This window comes from Platichthys flesus, chromosome 24 (assembly GCF_949316205.1).
Source record: "Platichthys flesus chromosome 24, fPlaFle2.1, whole genome shotgun sequence".
NCBI lineage: Eukaryota > Metazoa > Chordata > Actinopteri > Pleuronectiformes > Pleuronectidae > Platichthys > Platichthys flesus.
Genome location: NC_084968.1, coordinates 4,418,578 through 4,439,777, shown reverse-complemented (window position 1 = coordinate 4,439,777; position 21,200 = coordinate 4,418,578). Strand labels below are relative to the sequence as shown.

At 44.4% G+C, this 21,200-nt stretch overlaps 1 protein-coding gene across 1 annotated transcript; it reads left to right on the top strand.

The window, feature by feature from the left end:
• Window positions 1-12,693: 12,693 nt before the first annotated feature.
• Window positions 12,694-16,536, top strand: LOC133949955 (uncharacterized). Its single transcript, XM_062384075.1, has 5 exons — window positions 12,694-12,751; window positions 12,860-13,549; window positions 15,463-15,576; window positions 15,735-15,778; window positions 15,889-16,536. Exons 1-5 carry the CDS (start codon window positions 12,694-12,696, stop codon window positions 16,006-16,008), a joined length of 1,026 nt encoding a protein of 341 aa, XP_062240059.1. The 3' UTR covers window positions 16,009-16,536.
• The last annotated feature ends 4,664 nt before the right edge of the window (window positions 16,537-21,200 follow it).

The following is a 21,200-nucleotide window of genomic DNA, read 5'->3' as shown; positions in this document are numbered from 1 at the left end:
CAGCAGGCATGTGTCAGTGCATCTGCACGCAGTGAGGCGAAGAGGTTTGGAGGATGGCCTGTTGTCAAGAAGGGCCGCAAAGAAGCCACTTCTCTCCAGGAAAATCATCATGGACAGACTGATATTCTGCCAAAGGTACAGAGATTGGACTGGGGTAAAGTCATTTTCTCTGATGAATCCCCTTTCAGAGGTATCTAGAAGAAAGCTTGTCCGAAGAAGAAAAGGTGAGCGTTACCATCAGTCCTGTGTCTTGCCAACAGTAAAGCATCCTGAGACCAATCATGTGTGGGGTTGCTTCTCAGCCAAGGGAGTGATCTCACTCACAATTTTGCCTTAGAACACCACCATGATTAAAGAATGGTATCAAAACATCCTCCGGGAGCAACTTCTCCCAATCATCCAAGAACAGTCTGGTGACTCACAATGCCTTTTCCAACATGATGGAGCACCTTGCCATCAGGCGAAAGTGATAACTAAGTGGCTCGGCAACAAAACATCAAAATTTTGGGTCTATTGCCAGGAAACTCCCCAGATCTTAATCCCATTGAGAAAGTGTGGTCAATCCTCAACAGGTGGGTGGACAAACAAAAACGCACAAATTCTGACAAACTCCAAGCATTGATTATGCAAGAATGAGCTTCCATGAGTCAGGATGTGGCACAGAAGTTAATTGACAGCATGCCAGGGTGAATTGCAGAGGTCTTGAATCAGAACGGTCAACACTGCAAATATTTACTCTTTGCATGATAGCAGTGATAGTGTGCAGTGCAGGAAACCAGAAATGATGTCGCACCTATGAGCTTTTGATACTAATACTGTTGTGTCCATAGTAAACCTGCCTGTTTGGAATGGACTGTTTTCTTGTCCTGTGTTATCGCCCCAATGCTACTTCAGATGTAGTCCTCCTCAAACTCTTCTACAATGTAATGTCACTTATTCATCCTACCTGGTCATCTGCACAAAGATTTTAAACTGTTGGGTCTTGGTGCCAGTGTGCGCTCTTCAAAGTGCCACTCTAGTTGTTCTCTGAAAAAGATTGTAATGGCAGCATCATACATTCAGATTTTGTACATTTCCAGAAAATAAAATACAAGAAAACATTTTCCATGCCACTGATTGAGAGTGATAATAAAGTGCTGTGGTTTGTTTAATCAGTACTGCCCCATGACTCAATCTCAATGAAGTGATGGACACATTTACTTCATTACATTACTCACAGACCACAGCTATCTGTTGGAAGCATGGTGACCACATGTCACATACAAGCAGTTTTTTATAATTGACTTGTGGCCAGAAGTGTTAACACAACCTAGTGTACTAACCAAAAATGTTATCTGTAATGGGGCAGGGTCATTTGTTGCTATCTTCACCTTCTGTAGTGAGGACATTCAGGGCCACAGGGATCTCAGTGACGCATATCTCAAAACCTCAATATAGGTGTGCAGTGCTAAAGCAACCACGGAAAAACAAAACAGATCATGCTCAAAAGTCCCCTCTGATCTATATCTTCCTCGAACCGAAAACATAAACGGACAGTGCAGCCTTTAAACTGGCCACTTCTCAGTGTTTGTCTTTTGCTCAGACTCTCTGTGGTGAATAAGGTGAGAGCACTGTGACTGTGAGCAGGTTTCCGCTGGCGGAAAATGAAGTACTGTCGCTCTAACACAGGAAGACTGAAGTGTTTAACAAAGAGAAGTCATCTATACAAGAGGCAGCTTGCATGCTGTGTGCAACGAAGGGAAACACAAAAGCCCTAACAAAGACTTTTCAGTGAAGTGTCTGTACTTTAATTGAGTATTTATTTAGACTTTTTGCTTTAATTCTCTTTAATTTCTTCTCACAAATTTTCAATTTTACTCTTATTTTGATGTATTTAATGGACACCACCTCATCTCATCATCTCATTTTCATCCGCCTATTCGGGGTCGGGTCGCGGGGGGAGCAGCTCAAGCAGGGGGCCCCAGACTTCCCTTTCCCGGGCCACATTGACCAACTCTGACGGGGGGATCCCGAGGCGTTCCCAGGCCAGTGTTGAGATATAATCTCTCCACCTAGTCCTGGGTCTTCCCCGAGGTCTCCTCCCCACTGGACGTGCCTGAAACACCTCCCAAGGAAGGCGCCCAGTGGGCATCCTTACCAGATGCCCGAACCACCTCAGCTGACTCCTTTCTAAGTAAAGGAGCAGCGGCTCTAATCCGAGTTCCTCACGGATGGCTGAGCTTCTCACCCTATCCCTAAGGGAGACGCCAGCCACCCTTCTGAGGAAACTCATCTCGGCCGCTTGTACCTGTGATCTCGTCCTTTCGGTCATCACCCAGCCCTCATGACCATAGGTGAGGAAAGGAACGAAGATCGACCAGTAGATCGAGAGCTTTGCCTTGCGGCTCAGCTCTCTTTTCGTTACAACGGTGCGGTAAAGCGAACGCAATACCGCCCCCGCTGCTCCGATTCTCCGGCCAATCTCACGCTCCATAGTACCCTCACTCGCGAACAAGACCCCAAGGTACTTGAACTCCTTCACTTGGGCTAAGGACTCATTTCCTACCCGGAGTAAGCAATCCATCGGTTTCCTGCTAAGAGTCATGGCCTCAGATTTAGCGGTGCTGATCCTCATCCCAGCCGCCTCACACTCTACGCCAGCCGATCCAGTGAGTGCTGAAGGTCACAAGCCGATGATCCAATGAGGACCATGTCATCTGCAAAAAGCAGTGACGAGATCCTCAGACCACCGAACTGCAACCCCTCCCCACCACGACTACGCCTCGATATCCTGTCCATGTATATCACAAACAGGATTGGTGACAAGGCGCAGCCCTGGCGGAGACCAGCATCCACTGAGAACGAAACTGACTGGCTGCCGAGGACGCGAACACAGCTCTCGCTTTGGGAGTACAGGGATTGGATGGCCCTGAGGATAGACCCCCTTACCCCATACTCCTGCAGCACCTCCCACAGTTTCTCCCGGGGGACCCCCTCCAGGATCCTTGCGAGAGTGAAGAGCTGGTCCGTAGTTCCACGTCCGGGGCGAAAACCGCATTGTTCCTCTTCAATCTGAGGTTCGACGATCGGCCGAACCCTCCTTTCCAGCACCTTGGAGTAGACTTTACGAGGGAGGCTGAGAAGTGTGATGCCCCGGTAATTGGCACACACTCTCTGGTCCCCCTTTTTGAACAGGGGAACCACCACCCCGGTTTGCCACTCCTTTGGCACTGTACCCGACTCCCACGCGATGTTGAATAGGCGTGTCAACCATGACAGCCCCTCAACACCCAGAGCCTTTAGCATTTCTGGCCGGATCTCATCAATCCCTGGGGCCTTGCCACTGCGGAGATGTTTGACCACCTCAGTGACCTCCACCAGGGAAATTGACGATGAAACACCATCAACCTCGAGCTCTGCCTCCAACATAGAGGGCGTGTTATTCGGATTCAGGAGTTCCTCAAAGTGTTCCTTCCAACGTCCGACAACCTCCTCAGTTGAGTCCCATCCTTACTGTACACAGCTTGGATGGTTCCCCGTTTCCCCCTCCTGAGGTGCCGGATAGTCTTCCAGAAACACTTTGGTGCCGACCGAAAGTCCTTCTCCATGGCCTCTCCGAACTTCTCCCACACCCGCTGCTTAGCCTCCGACACGGCAGCAGCTGCAGCCCTTCGGGCCTGTCGGTACCCTGCAACCGAGTCAGGAGTCCTCCAGGATATCATATCCCGGAAGGCCTCCTTCTTCAATCGGACGGCTTCCCTGACCACCGGTGTCCACCACGGTGTCCGAGGGTTACCGCCCCTTGAGGAGCCTAAGACCCTGAGGCCACAGCTAGCCGCCGCAGCTTCAGCAATGGAGGCTTTGAACACCGCCCACTCCGGCTCAATGCCCCCAACCTCCACAGGAATGCCAGAAAAACTCCGCCGGAGGTGTGAGTTGAAGATACCTAGGACAGGGGCCTCCTCCAGGCGTTCCCAGTTCACCCGCACTACTCGTTTGGGCTTACCAGGTCTCTCCGGAAATTTCCCCCACTCCCTGATCCAACTCACAACCAGATGGTGGTCGGTTGACAGTTCCGCCCCTCTCTTTACCCGAGTGTCCAAAACATGCGGCCTCAGATCAGATGACACGATCACAAAATCGATCATTGATCTTCGGCCTAGGGTACTCTGGTACCAGGTACACTTATGAGCACCCTTATGTTCGAACATGGTGTTTGTTATGGATAATCCATGGCTAGCACAGAAGTCCAATAACAAACGACCGCTCGGGTTCAGATCAGGGAGGCCGTTACTCCCCACCACGCCTCTCCAGGTGTCTCCATCGTTGCCCACGTGGGCGTTGAAGTCACCCAGCAGAAGTACGGAGTCCCCTACTGGAGCCCCATACAGGACTCCATTCAGGGTCTCCAAGAAGGCCGAGTACTCTGAACTGCTGTTTGGTGCATACGCACAAACAACAGTCAGAGTTTTCCCCCCTACAACCCTTAGGCGCAGGGAGGCGACCCTCTCGTCTACCGGGGTAAACTCCAACACCGCGGCGCTCAGCCGGGGATTTATGAGTATCCCCACACCCGCCCGGCGCCTCACGCCCTTGGCAACTCCGGAGAAGAATAAAGTCCAACCCTTATCCAGGAGTACGGTACCAGAGCTGAGACTGTGCGTGGAGGTAAGCCCCACCAGATCTAACTGATAGCGCTCCACCTCCAGCCCGGGCTTCCTCCGGGCTGGGTCCCATCTCCTCTTTTATCGATATTCATTGAGGGTTTTTGAACCATTCTTAGTCTGGCCCCTCACCTGAGACCACTCTGCCATGAGAGACCCTACCAGGAGCACAAGGTTCCAGACAACACAGCCCTCAGGTTCACAGGGACACACAAACCTCTCCACCACGATAAGGTGACGGTTCAAGGAGAGGTGGACACCACCTGTAATTGTTATTTTTCTTCTAATCACTTCCTGTTTGGTAATTTGTCCTTGTTTTTTTTCCATTTTAAAGGACCCATCATATGAAAATTCCACTTTTGTAGTGCTTCTACATGTTATTTTGGGAATCTGGCATGTCTACCGTCCCAAAAACTCTGGAAAAAACTGCTCCTGCGATTTGTTGTGGTTCCCCTATGTCCAAAACGATACGCTAGAGTGCGTCCAATGGGTTTGATATCACACAGGCGGCTTCACATCATCTTGGCGCAATTGTTTTTATCCTTTCTGCTCCGTTGTTTACCAGGGTGTCCCCCCTTCTGTGTGAGAGGGGGCGGGGCACTCAAAACAGGTCAATCTGAGGAGGGCTGTTTTAGACAGGGTAAATGCTGTTGATGTTGCTGTAGATGCTGTTTTAAATGATCCTTGTGCTATTTTGACCAAAATATGTTACAGACATTTCATTAAGACCCCAAGGAACCATATCAACTGTGGTAAAATGGGCATACGATCGGTCCTTTAAGTAATCTGCTTCATGGATGCACAACAGCTAAATTACAATGTCAAGCGAACAGCTCACTCCAAACACGCATGTTTAGAACAGGCACTGCACTCGTGTACCATATGTGCACATGAAAGGCCAAAGAGAATTCTACGTAGGTGGATAATTCAACTTTCTGTCACAAGGTCTAAGAGGCAACAAGAGAAAAGTTCTCAGACCCTCTCGTTTGTTTGTGTCTCTGCACAGTTTGAAAGCATTTTTAAAACTAGCGTGAAAATATCTTGTACAGTTTTATTAAGGAGTATGTGAAATGGCAAAAAAGAAAGAAGATGAATCTAACATTTCGCATTTTGTCTTTGTGATATTTCTTAACTGTGATGGAAGCATTAAAGGTTCAGTGTGTAAAACTTAGTGACTACTGGTGAAGTCGCATGTTGCAGATGGATACCCCTCACCTCACCTTCCCCTTCCAAATAGGAACGACAACATGTGGTAGCTTCAGTTGTTCTAAAAACTCAAACAGTGTTTAGTTTGTCTAGTCTGGGCTACAGTAAAAACATGGCGGCCTCCGTAGAGAGGATCAACTCCTGATAGTATTCGAAGTATTTAAAATATAAAAGGAACCATTCTAGGATAAAGTAAAGAACAATTAGTACAATTTAGATGAAACACAGAAGTGAAAACATCAGTAGGATTATTTTATATTCACTTTCTGCCAATAGATCCCTCTCCCCCAAATCTTACATACTGAACCTTTAAGTTGAAATAACCTGTTGAAGTCAGAGCTTTAAGGACGAACTGAGCCAAACCAAGGTTCTCATCTGTGCCGTTTGGTCGTCTGGGATCAGGAGCTCGCTTCCGTTGCCGAACACTATCTCGCCACAGGAGGCCACAGCACAGTAGAAGGTCCCGGAGTCAGAGGCCCTAAGGTTGGTCCTCTGCAGGTGGTATGAACAGCTGTGTGAGGGACACCCCGATACAGAGATGCGTTCACACTGATCACCGTGTGTGTGAAGGATGCCGTGGCGAGGCCTGTGTCTGAATCACTTAACATTGTGTTTTCCAGCACAAGGTAGACAGGTGCATCGTCCCAAAGGTCTTGGGAAATGAACATGTTGTGAAAAAAGAGCAGACCACAGCCAATTAGGTTTCAGCTGATTGGCTGTTAAGAGGGTCAGTCTGCGTGACACTTTCAACATCCATCAGAACCTCAGCAGGAGGTGAATCATTCCACTCTACCAAGCTGTGACTTATTTTCATCTGCTCCAATCTAATGAATGTGAAATATCTCCAGATGATGACTGGACAAAGGCCAAAGGTCATGTGTAGAATGGTGTGTTAATATATAAATAGCTTATAATGTCATATGATAAGTGACATCATCAAGAAGTCTTAAGTTTATATCGTTTTCATTTGAGGCATCTCTGCTTCCTGGACTAAAGGCACGACCTAAAACTTATATAGATGGAAAAATCCGTTATGATCATATGGCAGGAATGTTGTCATCACAATGTCACTGTGAAGCCAGGAAATTCATGTTGTGGTGTAACATTTTAACTTTTGCAACCAGTAACAGTTGAGTCATATTTATATATTCTGAATCTTTTTTTTCATTGCGGACTATTTGACTGATTCTCGTCAAATAAAGACTAATTAAACTGACATCACCATGAAAACTGTTTGGCAAATGGAAACCTTCTTGAAAAACTGTGCAGGCTTGAAAAAACAAAGTGTCACTTTTAGAAAGTTGGTTATATATAATAAGATCCTCTGCAACATGCATCAAGTACGTGATGACAGTCCTGTGTATTTTCAGCCTGTTCCCCGCCTCTTTACACTGAGACCACTTGTCTTTGAAACACAGTTCAGTGACGAACATTACAGCAGTGCTGTCGCACCATGCGCACGACAATGAACTTCACCCGCCTGTCAGCTATACTCTGTATCCTCAGTAAGTACATCTATTTTTTTCAATATATCGACAGCCAACTTTTATGATTTTTAATGATTTAGATCTATTTTGTTGACTTAGTTTTATTGTCCTTCATCCACTTTGTTATTAGGCCTCTATTACTCTTTTGCAGTATCTGTAGGACCTAGTGTTTAGACAAAACAGTGGTTAGCCTAAGACAGATAGAGAGACACTCCACAAATTGACTAATGATATGTAGCCATGTAAAGAGACAATTAATACTTCTGAAATCATCTGTCTCCAGACAGAAACTTCACCCTCCAAGATTTTCCTTAAAACAACCTCTCCCCACCCAAATGGAAAAATGTCTGAATCTTGTTTGTTTCAGGTTGGCTCTCTGTCTCACATTGTGAATTTCACGTTGTGGAGGTCCAGATCGGTGAAGAGGTCACGCTGCTGTGTACCAACTACACCAGTTCCCCCTCTCACATATCATGGTTCAGACTGGAAAATGGATCCAACACCAGCCACATCTCCTCCATGCTCTCCCTTCACAGAGGTGCATCGTACTTCGATGGGTTTGAAGAAGAAAAGTTCAACATGACGTCCAACGTCAGTAACGTCTTTCTCCAAATCAAACAAGTGGATTTATCTGACTCTGGACTCTATATATGTGGCTATAAGGTGGGCACCGACTCCACCAAATTCCCAGCAGTTTACAGTGCAACGTATTTAAAGGTTAAAGGTAAGATCGCTGCAGAGTTTTGTTGGTGCCATTTGTTTTAGGGAAATAGATTTTATGCCGTCTTGAAATAAAAGCTGGTCTGAACTAAATACAAGACAGTTCCTGCAAAAAGAAGCCAAAGCGGCTTGATCGCCACCTAGTGGTTGGCTGCCATATAGGTAACGAACTTCGACTCCTCCATGTTAGTGGATGAGACATGGAGCAAACTAAAAAGTTAAAATACACATACAATTATATTTTCCTATGTGTTTTATACAAAATTATTCATTGATAAGTAAATTATTACATGTGTAGATCTTAATAAATGTAATCTCTGCTGAGGACTTTGTGATGGTGATGGCATATTCTGCACCATAGATTGTATAAAAGGATGGACGACGTGACAGCACCATGAAAGTTAGTTCAAAGCGTCTCAGTAGCTACCTGGTGGCTGGATGCAGCATAGGTCATAAACCCTGCCCCCTCATCGTTAGCAAATTGGACATGGACCAAAGTAAGATAGACAGTTTCTCTCATTGGAGGTAGTTGTTATCACACTGATGTATGCTCAAGTGTTTTTTTATTTGTTATCTGATGCTTTGAAGACGAGGTTAAAAGTAGAAGTGGAGCCGCTTAGTCGATCTTTATACACAGTGTTTGGTCTCAACGCAATTTTTTTCTTTCTTTTTTGTAGAAAAGTCTGATGAACATGCAAATCTGACCATTGAGTTCCTCATGGGCAGTCTGATTATCGTCCTCATTATAATCATCATCGCTCTGGTGCTTAAAATCTGGAAACTTCATACAGGTATTTATGCGTTTTTATTCCAACTTTGCCGATACAACGCTCCCTGACTCCTGACCAGATGTATTGTTTCTGTCGTTAAGCACATAAAGATGCACTGGATCCACAAGACAGTAAGCTAATCAAACTTGAACCATAGATTAACATTGATCCAAGTCTTTTAATCAAGTAGTGGTTTCATGTAATGCCACACAGGCAGCTCAGGGTGATATGTCATTGAATACTTCCATTTACAGAATGTGGGCTCTGATGACCTGAACTACGCAGGACTGAGTTTTCTTCCAAGAGCAGAGCGGAGCAGAAGGCCTGCTAGAGAGAGAGAGCTGGAGCCTAATGTTGTCTACGCCAGCACCATGCACTCAAGAAACCACCGGAACTGAAGCTTTGTTTAAGTCACGACCTCCGGGAGGTGTCCGGAGAATGGGGACCGGACTTCCTGCAGTGTTTGCCTTTCATACATGAACAAATCAGAAGGAGATTTTCCGCTCATATTGTATATCAAGCAGTATTGTTGTAATCATAATCCACGATCCACCACCACTATCATATGCCACCATCATCCCTTTTTCAATTCAAATTAAATGTATTTCAACCATCACCCAGGTGGACGTCTGCAGTCTGGTGGAACATTACTTGTTTAACAGGAAGCGACAGAACAGTCAAGGGTAAGGGTCAAAGATTTGTCTGACTCTGACTAGTTCTCTTCTACAGAGACGTTTGAGAAACACATCAGTTGCTCCATCACCCCAGCATCCTCCTGTAGGCTCTGACGGGGGTTATGTGTGTTTGTTCATCACTTACATCATATTTATGTTATCATATCTGGGGGAGTAAATAAGTCGGAGCCTATAGACACCAAACAATGACCTGTTCTACTGCTGCAATAAACATTTGAAAGTGAGTTGTCTGACAGAACTTCATTTAATCCCCTGCGTGTCTAAGACATTGCACATCTGCCACAACTACAGGAAGACTGGCCTTCAACTCGATGCACCATAACCACAAACAACAATGCCTTGGTGTTTCCATTCAGTGACATCACTGGCCCCACCACAGCAGTGTTCTTATTCAGTGAGCTTAGCTTTACTTCTGATCTTATATTGGCTTAATTTACCTTCCAAATGAGTCTTAGCAGTTTAGGTTTTCACAGGATCGCATCATAGAGATTTAGTTTTCGATGGAAAGATTTAAAATTTTGGAACTAACGTGCAGACTAGATTAAATACCAAATATGATTCAGTTGAGTTTACAGTCACATGTATCTGCAACATAGGTTTTGGAGACGGGACGAAGCTGGAGTTTGATGGTGAGTCTCACGTGATGAATAGTGAACATTACTCCCTAGGTTAAAAGTGTGTGACGTCTCCTGTCCTCTGGCTCTCTGCAGATGAGGTGGACTGGCTGATGGTTTTCTTGAGTGCGACCTCTCCAATCACCTGTGTGTTCTACTGGCTTTGTCAATATGCATGATGAGGGTTACAGGTAAATGCTATCTGTTCCTCATGATCCCAGTGATCATTAAAAGACATTAAAAAGTCTTTCTGTCTTTTCAGATCCCCATGCTCCATCCTCCAGAATAAAAATAAAGGTAAAGATGAGCTGTTGTGTTACTGTTCAAACTCTTGTGCACATAGTCTGTCATGGCCAACAACATGACTGACTATTTCTCATGCACAGGATGAGCAGAATGAAGACGACCCCTGCTACATTGCTCATAGGGAGATACAGAGGAACAGATCTAGAGGACAGAGGGATGATACCCGGAGTGAATGTTTGTACATGAGTGTGAGGCAGTAGAGCTGGACACCTTCTGTATTTGTCTCTGTCTTTAATCCCCACATTATGTCTTGACATGACATCAGAAAAGTCCTGTGCTTCAGTTAATTATCATCTAAATAAAACAAGTTAAATTTGTATTTGTGTGTAAATGATTCATTTCTACTGTGTCTGTGCATTCAAAGTAGTCCAGGTAACAGTGGACGAAGTGCATTCACTGTTTACATTTTTCTTCTCAGACCAATACCCTAATTCGTCTTTATAGGGGTTTTGGACCAAGGGTTACCGAGATGCAGATGACTTCCACTATGCTTCTTCTTTGAATATTAACTTCCCTAACAGGTCAAGACGACAGAGGGACTACAGAAAGGCTGAATGTGTGTACTCAGCATAAAGCAGTGATAGTGTGCAGTGTAGGAAACCAGAAATGATGTTGTTGCACCCATGGGCTTTCAAGCCCACTGCAACGCTGGTGACCTACATCCCAAGAAAAACAGGAACGTGGTGCTCCTGAGCATGCGGCATGCAGCACGCAGAGGCTGACGTCAGCGACCGCTAGGACGGGAAACTGGTCATCGTCCTGGACTACAACCGCAATAAAGGAGTCGTGGACAACTTAGACAAGGTGATCAGAACGTATAGCTGCAGGAGGATGACCATGCACTGGCCCCTGGTCGACTTCCACAACATCCTCGCATCTCTTCCTACAACGCCCTCGCTCTATGGAGAGAGATCAAACCCGTCTGGATGCCGGGCAAGCGTAACAAGTGGAGGGTGTTTCAAGAGCAGCTTGGAAAGGCTCTCGTGACTCCGTTCATCGCCCGAAGGGAGGGCATCCCCCACACGGAAGCGTCCGCCGTGGTTGTGAAGGCTGTGAAAGCCGCTGCCTCAGGGAGAGCTCTTGACCACGATGAAGACAACGCTCGACCTGATTGTCCGGCCTCCTCCCTATGGCCCTAATGAGATGTACAAGAGGTGTCAGATATACTCCAGGAAAAAGGACTGTAAAATTGTGTGCAGGGTGTAACAAATACATCTGCAAGGGCTGCTCACTAGTCCTACGTGTATGCTAACATGTGGTGGGCTATGTGAGGGGGCCAACAGCCAGGGGAAGCAGGGACAACACAAGGGTTAACAATTTTAATTGATTTGATGTTGTCAGTTGTCATATTTTCCACTCCCACTAAATATAAAAAATACTTCTGAACTTAACCCCAAGTTGTTTAACAATTTCCTACCTGACATTTAGCCTCCTAGTGGTCAAAAGACCATCTGCTCTCTTTGATTGAGCACTTTCAAACAGGATCTTGAATCTTGAAGTCTTTGCAGTGTCTTCACTACACCCCAGGTGAACAGCAATGAAATTGCCAGAAGTTGACAGAAAACTAAATCACAAATACTTTAATCAAGCAGGGTTGCTGCTATTCTTATGTTAAAATTGTTACCTATTTTAATTTTACCGTTGACTTCAGACTTTTTGATACCATGTGGTCCCGGTGGTAACCTCAGGTCCACGGCAAAGGCCCTAATAACCATTCCACACTCCCGGCTGAAGCACCAAAGGGGACCATGTCTTTTCTGTTAGAGCCCCCCCCCCACCCCCACCCCCTTTGTCAGACAGATCTCCATAGGAAGGTTGTTCCAAACTCCTTATCCTCTTTAAAGATACATTTTATAGAAGTGCTGACTTAGTCTTTCGGGTCTGAATTCACCTGTAACTTTTAAAAATATGTTCTAATCTCTCGACAATCTTTCCAAATATTTGTATTAATTTATGTTTAAATATATATTATTTTACTCTATATTTTCATCTGCAACATTTGTATCCCTATATTTGTGCTGGTATTTTTGTATGAATAACTGAATACAATTGTAGTAGTAGTAGTAGTAGTATGTACTCTAACTGCTTCAGACGTCTGTCACCCTGTGATTCTTTTTAAAGAAAAAAGATTCACATCAAGGTAGCAGTGATCATGTGATCAGTGTTGCCCTGCTGGCCAATCAACACAAGTCTTTACTCTGAAGAGAGGAGAAAGTGTCGGGCTGTTTGTCATTCAACACGACGATTTCAACATGAAGACATCTCCGAAGTTCGTTCTCTACCTGACATGTTTCTTTTTGGGGAATATGGGTGAGTTGTGTGTTTTTTAAATATTCAGTCAGTCCTGATGCTGATAACCATTTCATTTCTGTCACATAACCTTAAAAGTTATTTTGTTTTTCTCCTTTTTCTCCTCAGTTCAGATGCATAATTTGATCTTGTCTCATCAAGACAGTGGATTCATATCAGTTGATGTTGGAGACAACTTGACTTTGCAATGTTTCTATGAGGGGGATGACAAAACCATTTATTGGTACAAACACACACCAGGACAGAAACCTCGAATTATCTCTAAGACGTACAAACTTTTAACAGAGATTTGGTTACGGAATGAATTCATAGACAATCGACACTTCTCTGTGGACTCTAATGATGTTGTGAGTCACCTAAATATCTCTGATTTGCAGTTTTCAGACTCAGCTACTTACTACTGTTTACAGCAGAATTCAACCGTTTCTCAGTTTACTGAGGGCGTCACTGTCAGTGTGAAAGGTTCAGGGTCTAACATCCAGGTTGTGGTGCATCAGTCTGAGAGCATCCAGCCAGGAGGCTCTGTGACTCTCAGCTGCACAGTTCACACTGGGACCTGTGATGGAGAACACAGTTATTACTGGTTCAAGAGCTCTGAAGAACCTCAGCCAGGACTCATTTACACCCACGGAGACAGGAACAATCAGTGTGAGAGGAAACCAGACACACAGACACACACCTGTGTCTACAACTTGCCGTTGGAGAGACTGAACCGTTCTCAAGCTGGGACCTACTACTGTGCTGTCGCTGCATGTGGACACATTGTGTTTGGAGACGGGACCAAGCTGGAGTTTGATGGTGAGTCTCTACCAGAGACTGTCTCAATTAATGAATAGTGACAGTTGCGTAGAAAGAGACAGGACTTTGGGAAAATACTGTATAGCAATAAATTGAAACAGTAACCCAATTGGTTCTGTCTGAATGTCCCCACTGAGGGTGACCCAATAAGGCTTCACCACCAGTGGATGCTGGAGGTGTGCACCACGACTAAATCGATATTTTTATATTGATGATTATAATTGTATTTGTTATTAGTTATGATAGCTTTGATCATAGTAATGATTATAATTTCATTATAAATGATAATTTATTCCATATTAGTACAACTTTTCCTCTTTATTTTTTCTCCAAGATAATATCATTATTACTATAATTATTATTATATCGGTGAGATAATTTTTTATAATAAGGTCATTTTTAAGTGGTCTGATTATTATGATTATAAGATTAGGGGAGAGCGGGGTAATGTGGGACATTTTTTACATTTGCTCCCCTCTAGGCGAGCTTAACTGATATATCAGTAAAATGTACACATTTCCCATTAATTCAGGATGTGTTCTTGCAATGGAAATGATCAGAATGTCTTCAGGACAAAGGGCAGTGAAAATATGATAGTTTTTAAAAAAGTGGTCTAGTGTCCCACTTTACGGAGTAAAGGGTCCACTTATTTTTTCCACTATAAAATACCATTACAACACATGTTGTAATAGTTAAAATCCAGACAGCTAGATTGACAACCACTAATATCGGACTAGTAGCAGAATCATGGGGATTGGTCAATTAAGCACATTTATGATTATTATGATTCATGTGATCTCTTGCACACACCAGCTTACCTGCACATTGTTTCTCTGTCCAATTGGTAGGGACAGGGATATTGATTTTCTCTGTGTATTCTAATGCCAGTTCACGGCACTTAACTGGAGCAAGGCCATGGAACTGGTCTCAAGTGTTTGGCAAGCTCCTCCTCCATCTCATCTGTGAATATTCTCTTTACCTCAGCTACTGCACCCCAGGCTACTGATTTTACTTTCCCTTTGTCTTTACTTGATGACTCTTTTGAGGGTTGTCTTGTCAATATTTCTATCCCTTACAGCTTTTCTTAAGGACTTCTTTCCTTGCATGACCTAAGCGGCTGCACTCTCCATCTCTGCGAGGGGTGTTTGGCCCCAGGTTGTCTTCCTGGTGTAGTTTCTTGGCATGATGGCTTTTCTACAATGTTTATGACATTAAAAATAAAACATATAATGTAATATAACACTAAAGTATATTTATGACTAAACTCAACTTGTGCTTCATGGTGGGGTAAAGTGAGACACTGTCCCACTTTACCCCACAGCATTTGTCCCACTTTACCCCAAAGCCACAATTTTAGAAAAACAACATCTTTTATCAATTCAGGCTAATCTTCAGCTGGCATCAATCACATGGTTTTATATGTTGGAAGTTCATCAAGATGTATGATATAATTTTTTCTACCCGAATCAATTTGTTTTGACACAACAGTTGATTAAGTTCAAAGCAAGAAAATTTACTTTTACATGCAAAAAACAAATTTTTGTGAAAAAACATACTTTCCACAGCACCTGCACCAACTTATCCTTCATTGCAAGGGCGGAATGGGAGGGGCTTTTGAACATAATAATCACATGACCACAAATGTGTTCCGTTGCCTAGATACAGTGGGTGTTTCACATCACCCGATGTCCCACATTACCCTGCTCTCCCCTATTAGTATTTTTATTATAATTATTAATAATATTTGTTGTTTTCATATAGAAAACACACACGCACACAAACACACTGCTTTGTCATTCCGTTCTGTTAACTGTCCTGTATTCACTGTTCTTGTCCTTTGTTTTGTTCTGTCAATGTCTTGTCTCTTGTCTTGCAAAATTAAATGACAATTAGTAGAACTTCTCCTGTTGCAGATGAAGTGAACTGGCTGGTGTATTTCCTGAGTGGAGCTTTGGGATTCACCATCAGCCTTTTGCTGGCTGTGTTACTGTACAAGATAAACAAGAGAAGATGCTGGAGATGTTCAGGTAACCACTCATCTCTGGCTTGTATTCTCTCAATTCAACACATACAACACAAGACTAGTTAAGAAGTAAACCCAGGTTAAGAGGTAAAGGCACCAAACAGGACATATGTGAACACAAGAGTGACTAAGTCTTTGTCTTTGTACGTGTTTCTTAACCAGAGTCTCGTACACAACCATCATCTCCATCCAAAACAGATGCAGAGGTAAATACAATATTTTTAAGTGTGAAATTTACATTTGACAATAAAAAAAGTATTTATTATTATATATTTTTTTCAGGAGCTATCTTGATGTTCTTGTATGTTTTTTCTAGGGCAACCAACATGCAGATGACCTCCATTACGCTGCAGTTAATGTGAACGTGGCCAGCAGATCAAGACGACAGAGGGATAACACAAATGATGAATGTGTGTACTCAAGTGTTAAACTGTAGAATTGTATTTTTTTGAACGATCTATGTTTGAGATGAGGGATTTCTCAGTCTTTCTTTAGAGTTGTAGCATGATTCTTGTCTGTAATGCTTTTTTATACTTTTTCTTATTATAAATGTGGCTTTTTTGTGATTAATGATAAAAAACCACTCGTGATGTAATTACACTTTTATGGTTAGACATTGTGTGTAGGCAATGTTTGGACAGTTGCTGTTGGTCTTTGATGGAATGACACTTGGACTGACATAAGGAAAACAATGATTAAACTTCATGTAATGAAAGTCGATTGAAGGGTATTACTCACGTTGACTTCCCCATCACGTACGCAGCATACTGGACACACACACACACACACACACACACGCACACACAGAAAGTCTAGTTTGTAATAGCACACAAACTTGACCTTAGAGTGACACTTCCTCATGCGAATAAACAACCAGCGCACAAACTTGACCTTAGATTGACACTTCCTCAAATCGAACATTGAAATAGCGCCCAAACTTATTGGCACTTCTTTGAAACATACACTTACGCACGCACATCTGCATTTCCTGAAATTTCACAGAAACACAGAGACACACACACACAAAGACAAAGAAGTAGGAACACAGACATGGGAAACACGGATTCAAAACCAGACCCAGTACAATGGGATTCTCCCATTATAAGGGATATGAAGAGAAAAATATGGAGATGAATGTTGTGAATGTTTAGAAGTATGGGTGAGACAACTGGGTTTCGCATCAAAAGGAAGTCTGAGTGGAAATCAGTTGTCAAACTTACGTGCGAGACTAAGTCATGAGAAAGATAAAATGTTAAGTCAAAAGAGAGTGAAGACAAGTCATTTGGGAAAATGTGCAAAACATGAGAACTGTTTAGCACAATGGGAAAAAGAGTCTAGGCTGTGAGAATAACGCAGCAAACAGGGTAAAGTCGCCAAAAACGAATCCGTCTCTACTCCTACAGCTCACTATGTGTTGTCAGCACATAATCCATTTGTTCCATCTGTATCATCACCCACTTCACCCCCACCGTATGATACTAAAACTAACCCACCTGTTGTTGTTTCTTCTCTTTACCCTGCTCTGCCACACCCCGGAGCATATGCAAAATCCAAGGGGGAGGATTGGTGTCCACCGCCGCGTCAACACCCGCTGCCCCTGGTCCACCTCCAACAACAACAAGTCCATCCAGACCACACATGACCAACACTCCCTCAACCCCAACGCACCTGACTCTGAAGAAGACAACAAAGATGAGTCACTTCTCCTAACGCCCGCCATAACCACACCTGTCCCAATTCCCAGTCCATCGCTGAAGCATGAAACCAATTATCAGGTCCAACGTCGACAAGACCCTCATCGGAGGATGGACCGAGTGTCGACTGCCAGAGATAATCCGCCATGCAAGGCACGCTGAACATGCTGAGAATTCAAAGAAAGACAAACATTCCAACGAAGATCACGGGACCATGATGAAAGCCCTCGCCGCCTCTACCACGGCTTTGACAATGTTCTCAGAGGGAGACAGAGGCGGCTTTGATCGCGGACGTCCCAGACAGAGACACGTGGCAGGCAACAACTGCTAATAAGCAGGTTAACTTACATTGTCTCTGTAAACCACATTACGAGAAACTCCCAACCACAGTAGCAGAGGGTGAGACGGTGCAGTTCTTGGTGGACACTGGCGCCACAAATTCCGTCATTAGGACATCTGAGTGCACTCTACCGCGCAGCGATCGTAGTACCACATCAATCTCTGCAAATCGAGGTTCAGTAACAGAATTCTTCTCAAAACCTTTCCAGTGCAGCTGGCCTATTAGCGGCCAGTAATTTGACCACCAATTTCTGCTTTCTGATTCTTGTCCAGTAAATTTGTTGGGACGGGACCTGCCAACCGGGATGGGTGCAGTCGTTACGTGCTCTGACACAGCACTTTCGACACCGCCAAATTCCGCAGACTTGCCCCCACCATTACGACAGCTACCCGCCGAGCTGTGGGCAATTCACAAATATGACGTAGGTCTCATCAAAGCCCATCACGCTAAGTCCTAAATCCGCTCACAGGCCACATCGCAAACAATATCCTCTCTGTACGTCCGGTTTTCACCTCACTTCTCGAAGCAGGCATAATAGTGCCTTGTAGAGACTCTCCCGTTCAGACTCCCCGGTAAAAAAGATTCGCCCTCCAGGCCAGCCAACTGAATGGTGGTTTGTACAAGACCTACAGGCCGTCAACTCTGCCATCATACCACCAGCCCCCAAAGTCCCTAACCCTCACAATCACGTCCCAGATTCCATCCACTTCCACTTGGTTCTCTGTTGTTGACCTCTCTAATGCTTTTTTCAGTGTCCCTGTAGCTCCAGAGTCTCAATTTTGGTTTGCTTTTGTAAAGCCTTTAACCTTGATGGAAGAAAGCAACCCACATTCCCCTAGGTTCAGAAAGCTGGACTCTGACTGGAAGTTGAACAGTGATCATTTATTGCCTCATTTATTATTTTGCAGTGCATGGAATTAGGAACAAAAACTGGAGCTCTTTCAATAAAATAAAACAAATAAAATAATACAATAATGTTCAAAGAAAAGTGTATTTTCTTCTATATCAGAAGACGGGGTTTCAACCCTGTGTTCGTTCTACTACCCGGGTAGGTTTTATGGTGAACGTTCTTATCTGTTTCAAAAGAAAGTGAGTAGATGTCTTTGGTCTTCGGAGTGGATCTCGATCTCCGTCTGCTGTCAATCGCCTGGCTCGCCACTGAAACACCAAGGGTTCAGAATTCTGATCAATCCCTGATCTAGCAAAAAAAACAATCTACACGCATGGTGCAGAAAATAGATTTCAATTATCCATATTCATCACATGGCTTCTACTACGCTTACTCTGATTCTCTGCATATACATATCCAAATGCAGTACATTGTTCCAATCATTTTAAATGGCGATGTACACATTTACAGTACAAATACTTTAACACAATTATTCATCATGTACTTGTATTTAACATAAATGGACTTATTTATCTCTATAAGCAGTGTTTATATTCTTAAGCAATATTCATCTTTTTAAGCGTAAATGAACTGTATCAATTCACTCCTTTTACTCAACATGAATATTTAAATGACCTCCATGAATTAATCACATTATGTACACAGTAAATTATATCAGATCAATATTATTACAACCTGACATCATAGTCCATCTCTGTCTCTTTCATTACATATGGTGGTGGCATGGTAGTTTAGCCAGCGACACATTAGCTAAGTTGAAAACCACAGTATATCTGAGCTAGCTTTAGCAATGCTAATCGCGACTAGCGTTAGCGCGGTAGCTAGCGATCTTTTAGAAGTCCTTTTCCACATATCACAATGATACAATAGTACCACGGTGGGTTAACAAATTTAGAAACATTCCTTTAACTCCGATTGGTTTTATGAAAGTATATCAGTGAGCAGCATGTTCATCTGAGCTAACATCAACAAGCTAATAACGAGGCTAGCCTCTTAGCATGTAGCAATGCTTTACCGGAGTCCAACAGAGCCTTACACTGCTGAAGCAGCTCCACTCTCTTTCTCTCACAACACACAAAGCTCTCTCATAATAAACAAGAGATTTATCAATATACTACGTGGGTATTAATTATTAATTTATGAGGTTTACATAATGTTTCATACCCAGGTTCGTCAGCTCACTCACGAGTGGCACTCACTGCTCGGGTGAGTCTGATGACGCACACGTACTATGTGGTCGTGACCATGAATGCAGGCCTAGCGCGCCACCTTGTGTTGTGGGGCCCAGTAAACTCTCTAAATGACATACATTGGTCTGGTATCCATGTGGGTTACACTTTCTCATTCGAGGGCCACCAATACACCTGGACACGGCTGCCACAGGGTCTCACCTGTAGTCCTCACCTCTTTTGCAGAGCCCTGGCAGACAGCCTGTCCTCCCTTGTTTGACCTTCTGGGTGTGCCTTACTCCAATACGTTGATGACCTCTTGTTCACAGCTCCATCGCAGTCTTTCTGTAAAACAGCGACTCTCGCCCTCTTACGCCACTTAGCGAACACAGGGCATAAAGTCTCCCTCTCTAAAATCCAGTGGGTAAAGGAACAGGTCACATTCATTGGCCATTTCATGCCAACGGTCGCACTCTCACACCCACACGGGTTGCAGCCATTTCCGATATCCCAAAACCATTGACTTGCAAACAAATGTTGTCATTTCTAGGCATGTGCTCCTACTGCCGCCAGTTCATCCCTGACTTCTCTTGTATGGAAGCCCCTCTGAGGGCCATCCTCAAATCCTCTCCTCATGCATCCACACTCACGTGGACCCCCGACTCCTCTGAGGCTTTCATGTCACTGAAGCTCACGCTCCAACAGGCCCCCACACTGGGCATTCCCGATCCAACACGCCCTTTTGACCTCTACGTAGATGAATGTAACGGGTGTATGACTTCCGTTCTCACTCAACCTCACAGCAGCTGCTCCCATCCCTGCGGGTATTTCTCTCGTGTTCTTGATCGTGTCGCCAAAGGTTTCCCGCCTTGCCTGCGTGCTGTGGCTGCATGAGAACAGGCCATTTACGCTGTTCAAGAACTCACAGGTTTCGCGCCTCTTACATGTACCACATTGTGTTGCTTCCATCCTACACGATCAGCGAACCTCCCACATGTCAGCCGCCCGCTGGACCAAATACAACACCACACTTTTAGGACTCCCAGACATTACTATCCGTCGTTGTTCTACACTTAACCCAGCCACTCTTTTTCCTCTTCCCTCCGATGGTGAGCCCCACTCTTATGTGGCGGCCCTCCAACAGGTCTTAACGCCACGACCAGACCTCTTGTCTACTCCCTTACCTAATTCTGACCTTGTCCTGTATGTCGATGGTTCCGCCTCTCGTGATCCTGACTCTGGACGAGCACTTCTCTGATGATTTTGATCTCCAGATGGGTTCCCTGCCTGGCCACCTCTCCGCACAGTCAACTGAACTCGTCGCCCTTACGGAGGCCGGCCGTCTTGCCGCCTCACGATCTGTCACCATCTTCACGGACTCTTGCTATGCGTTTGGCGTCCTCCATGACTTTGGGTGCCTATGGCGACACAGAGGTTTTCTCAAATCCGATGGGTCTCCAATCTCCCACGGTCCTCTTGTGGCCTCTCTCCTCGAAGCCATCCTTCTTCCCCCCA

Excerpts from the sequence above, each read along its gene's own strand:
- LOC133949955 (XM_062384075.1), top strand. The coding sequence starts at position 12,694 with ATGAAGACATCTCCGAAGTTCGTTCTCTACCTGACATGTTTCTTTTTG. Across the intron at positions 13,550-15,462 it reads GACCAAGCTGGAGTTTGATG|ATGAAGTGAACTGGCTGGTG; the intron begins GTGAGTCTCTAC and ends CTCCTGTTGCAG. Across the intron at positions 15,779-15,888 it reads CATCCAAAACAGATGCAGAG|GGCAACCAACATGCAGATGA; the intron begins GTAAATACAATA and ends TGTTTTTTCTAG.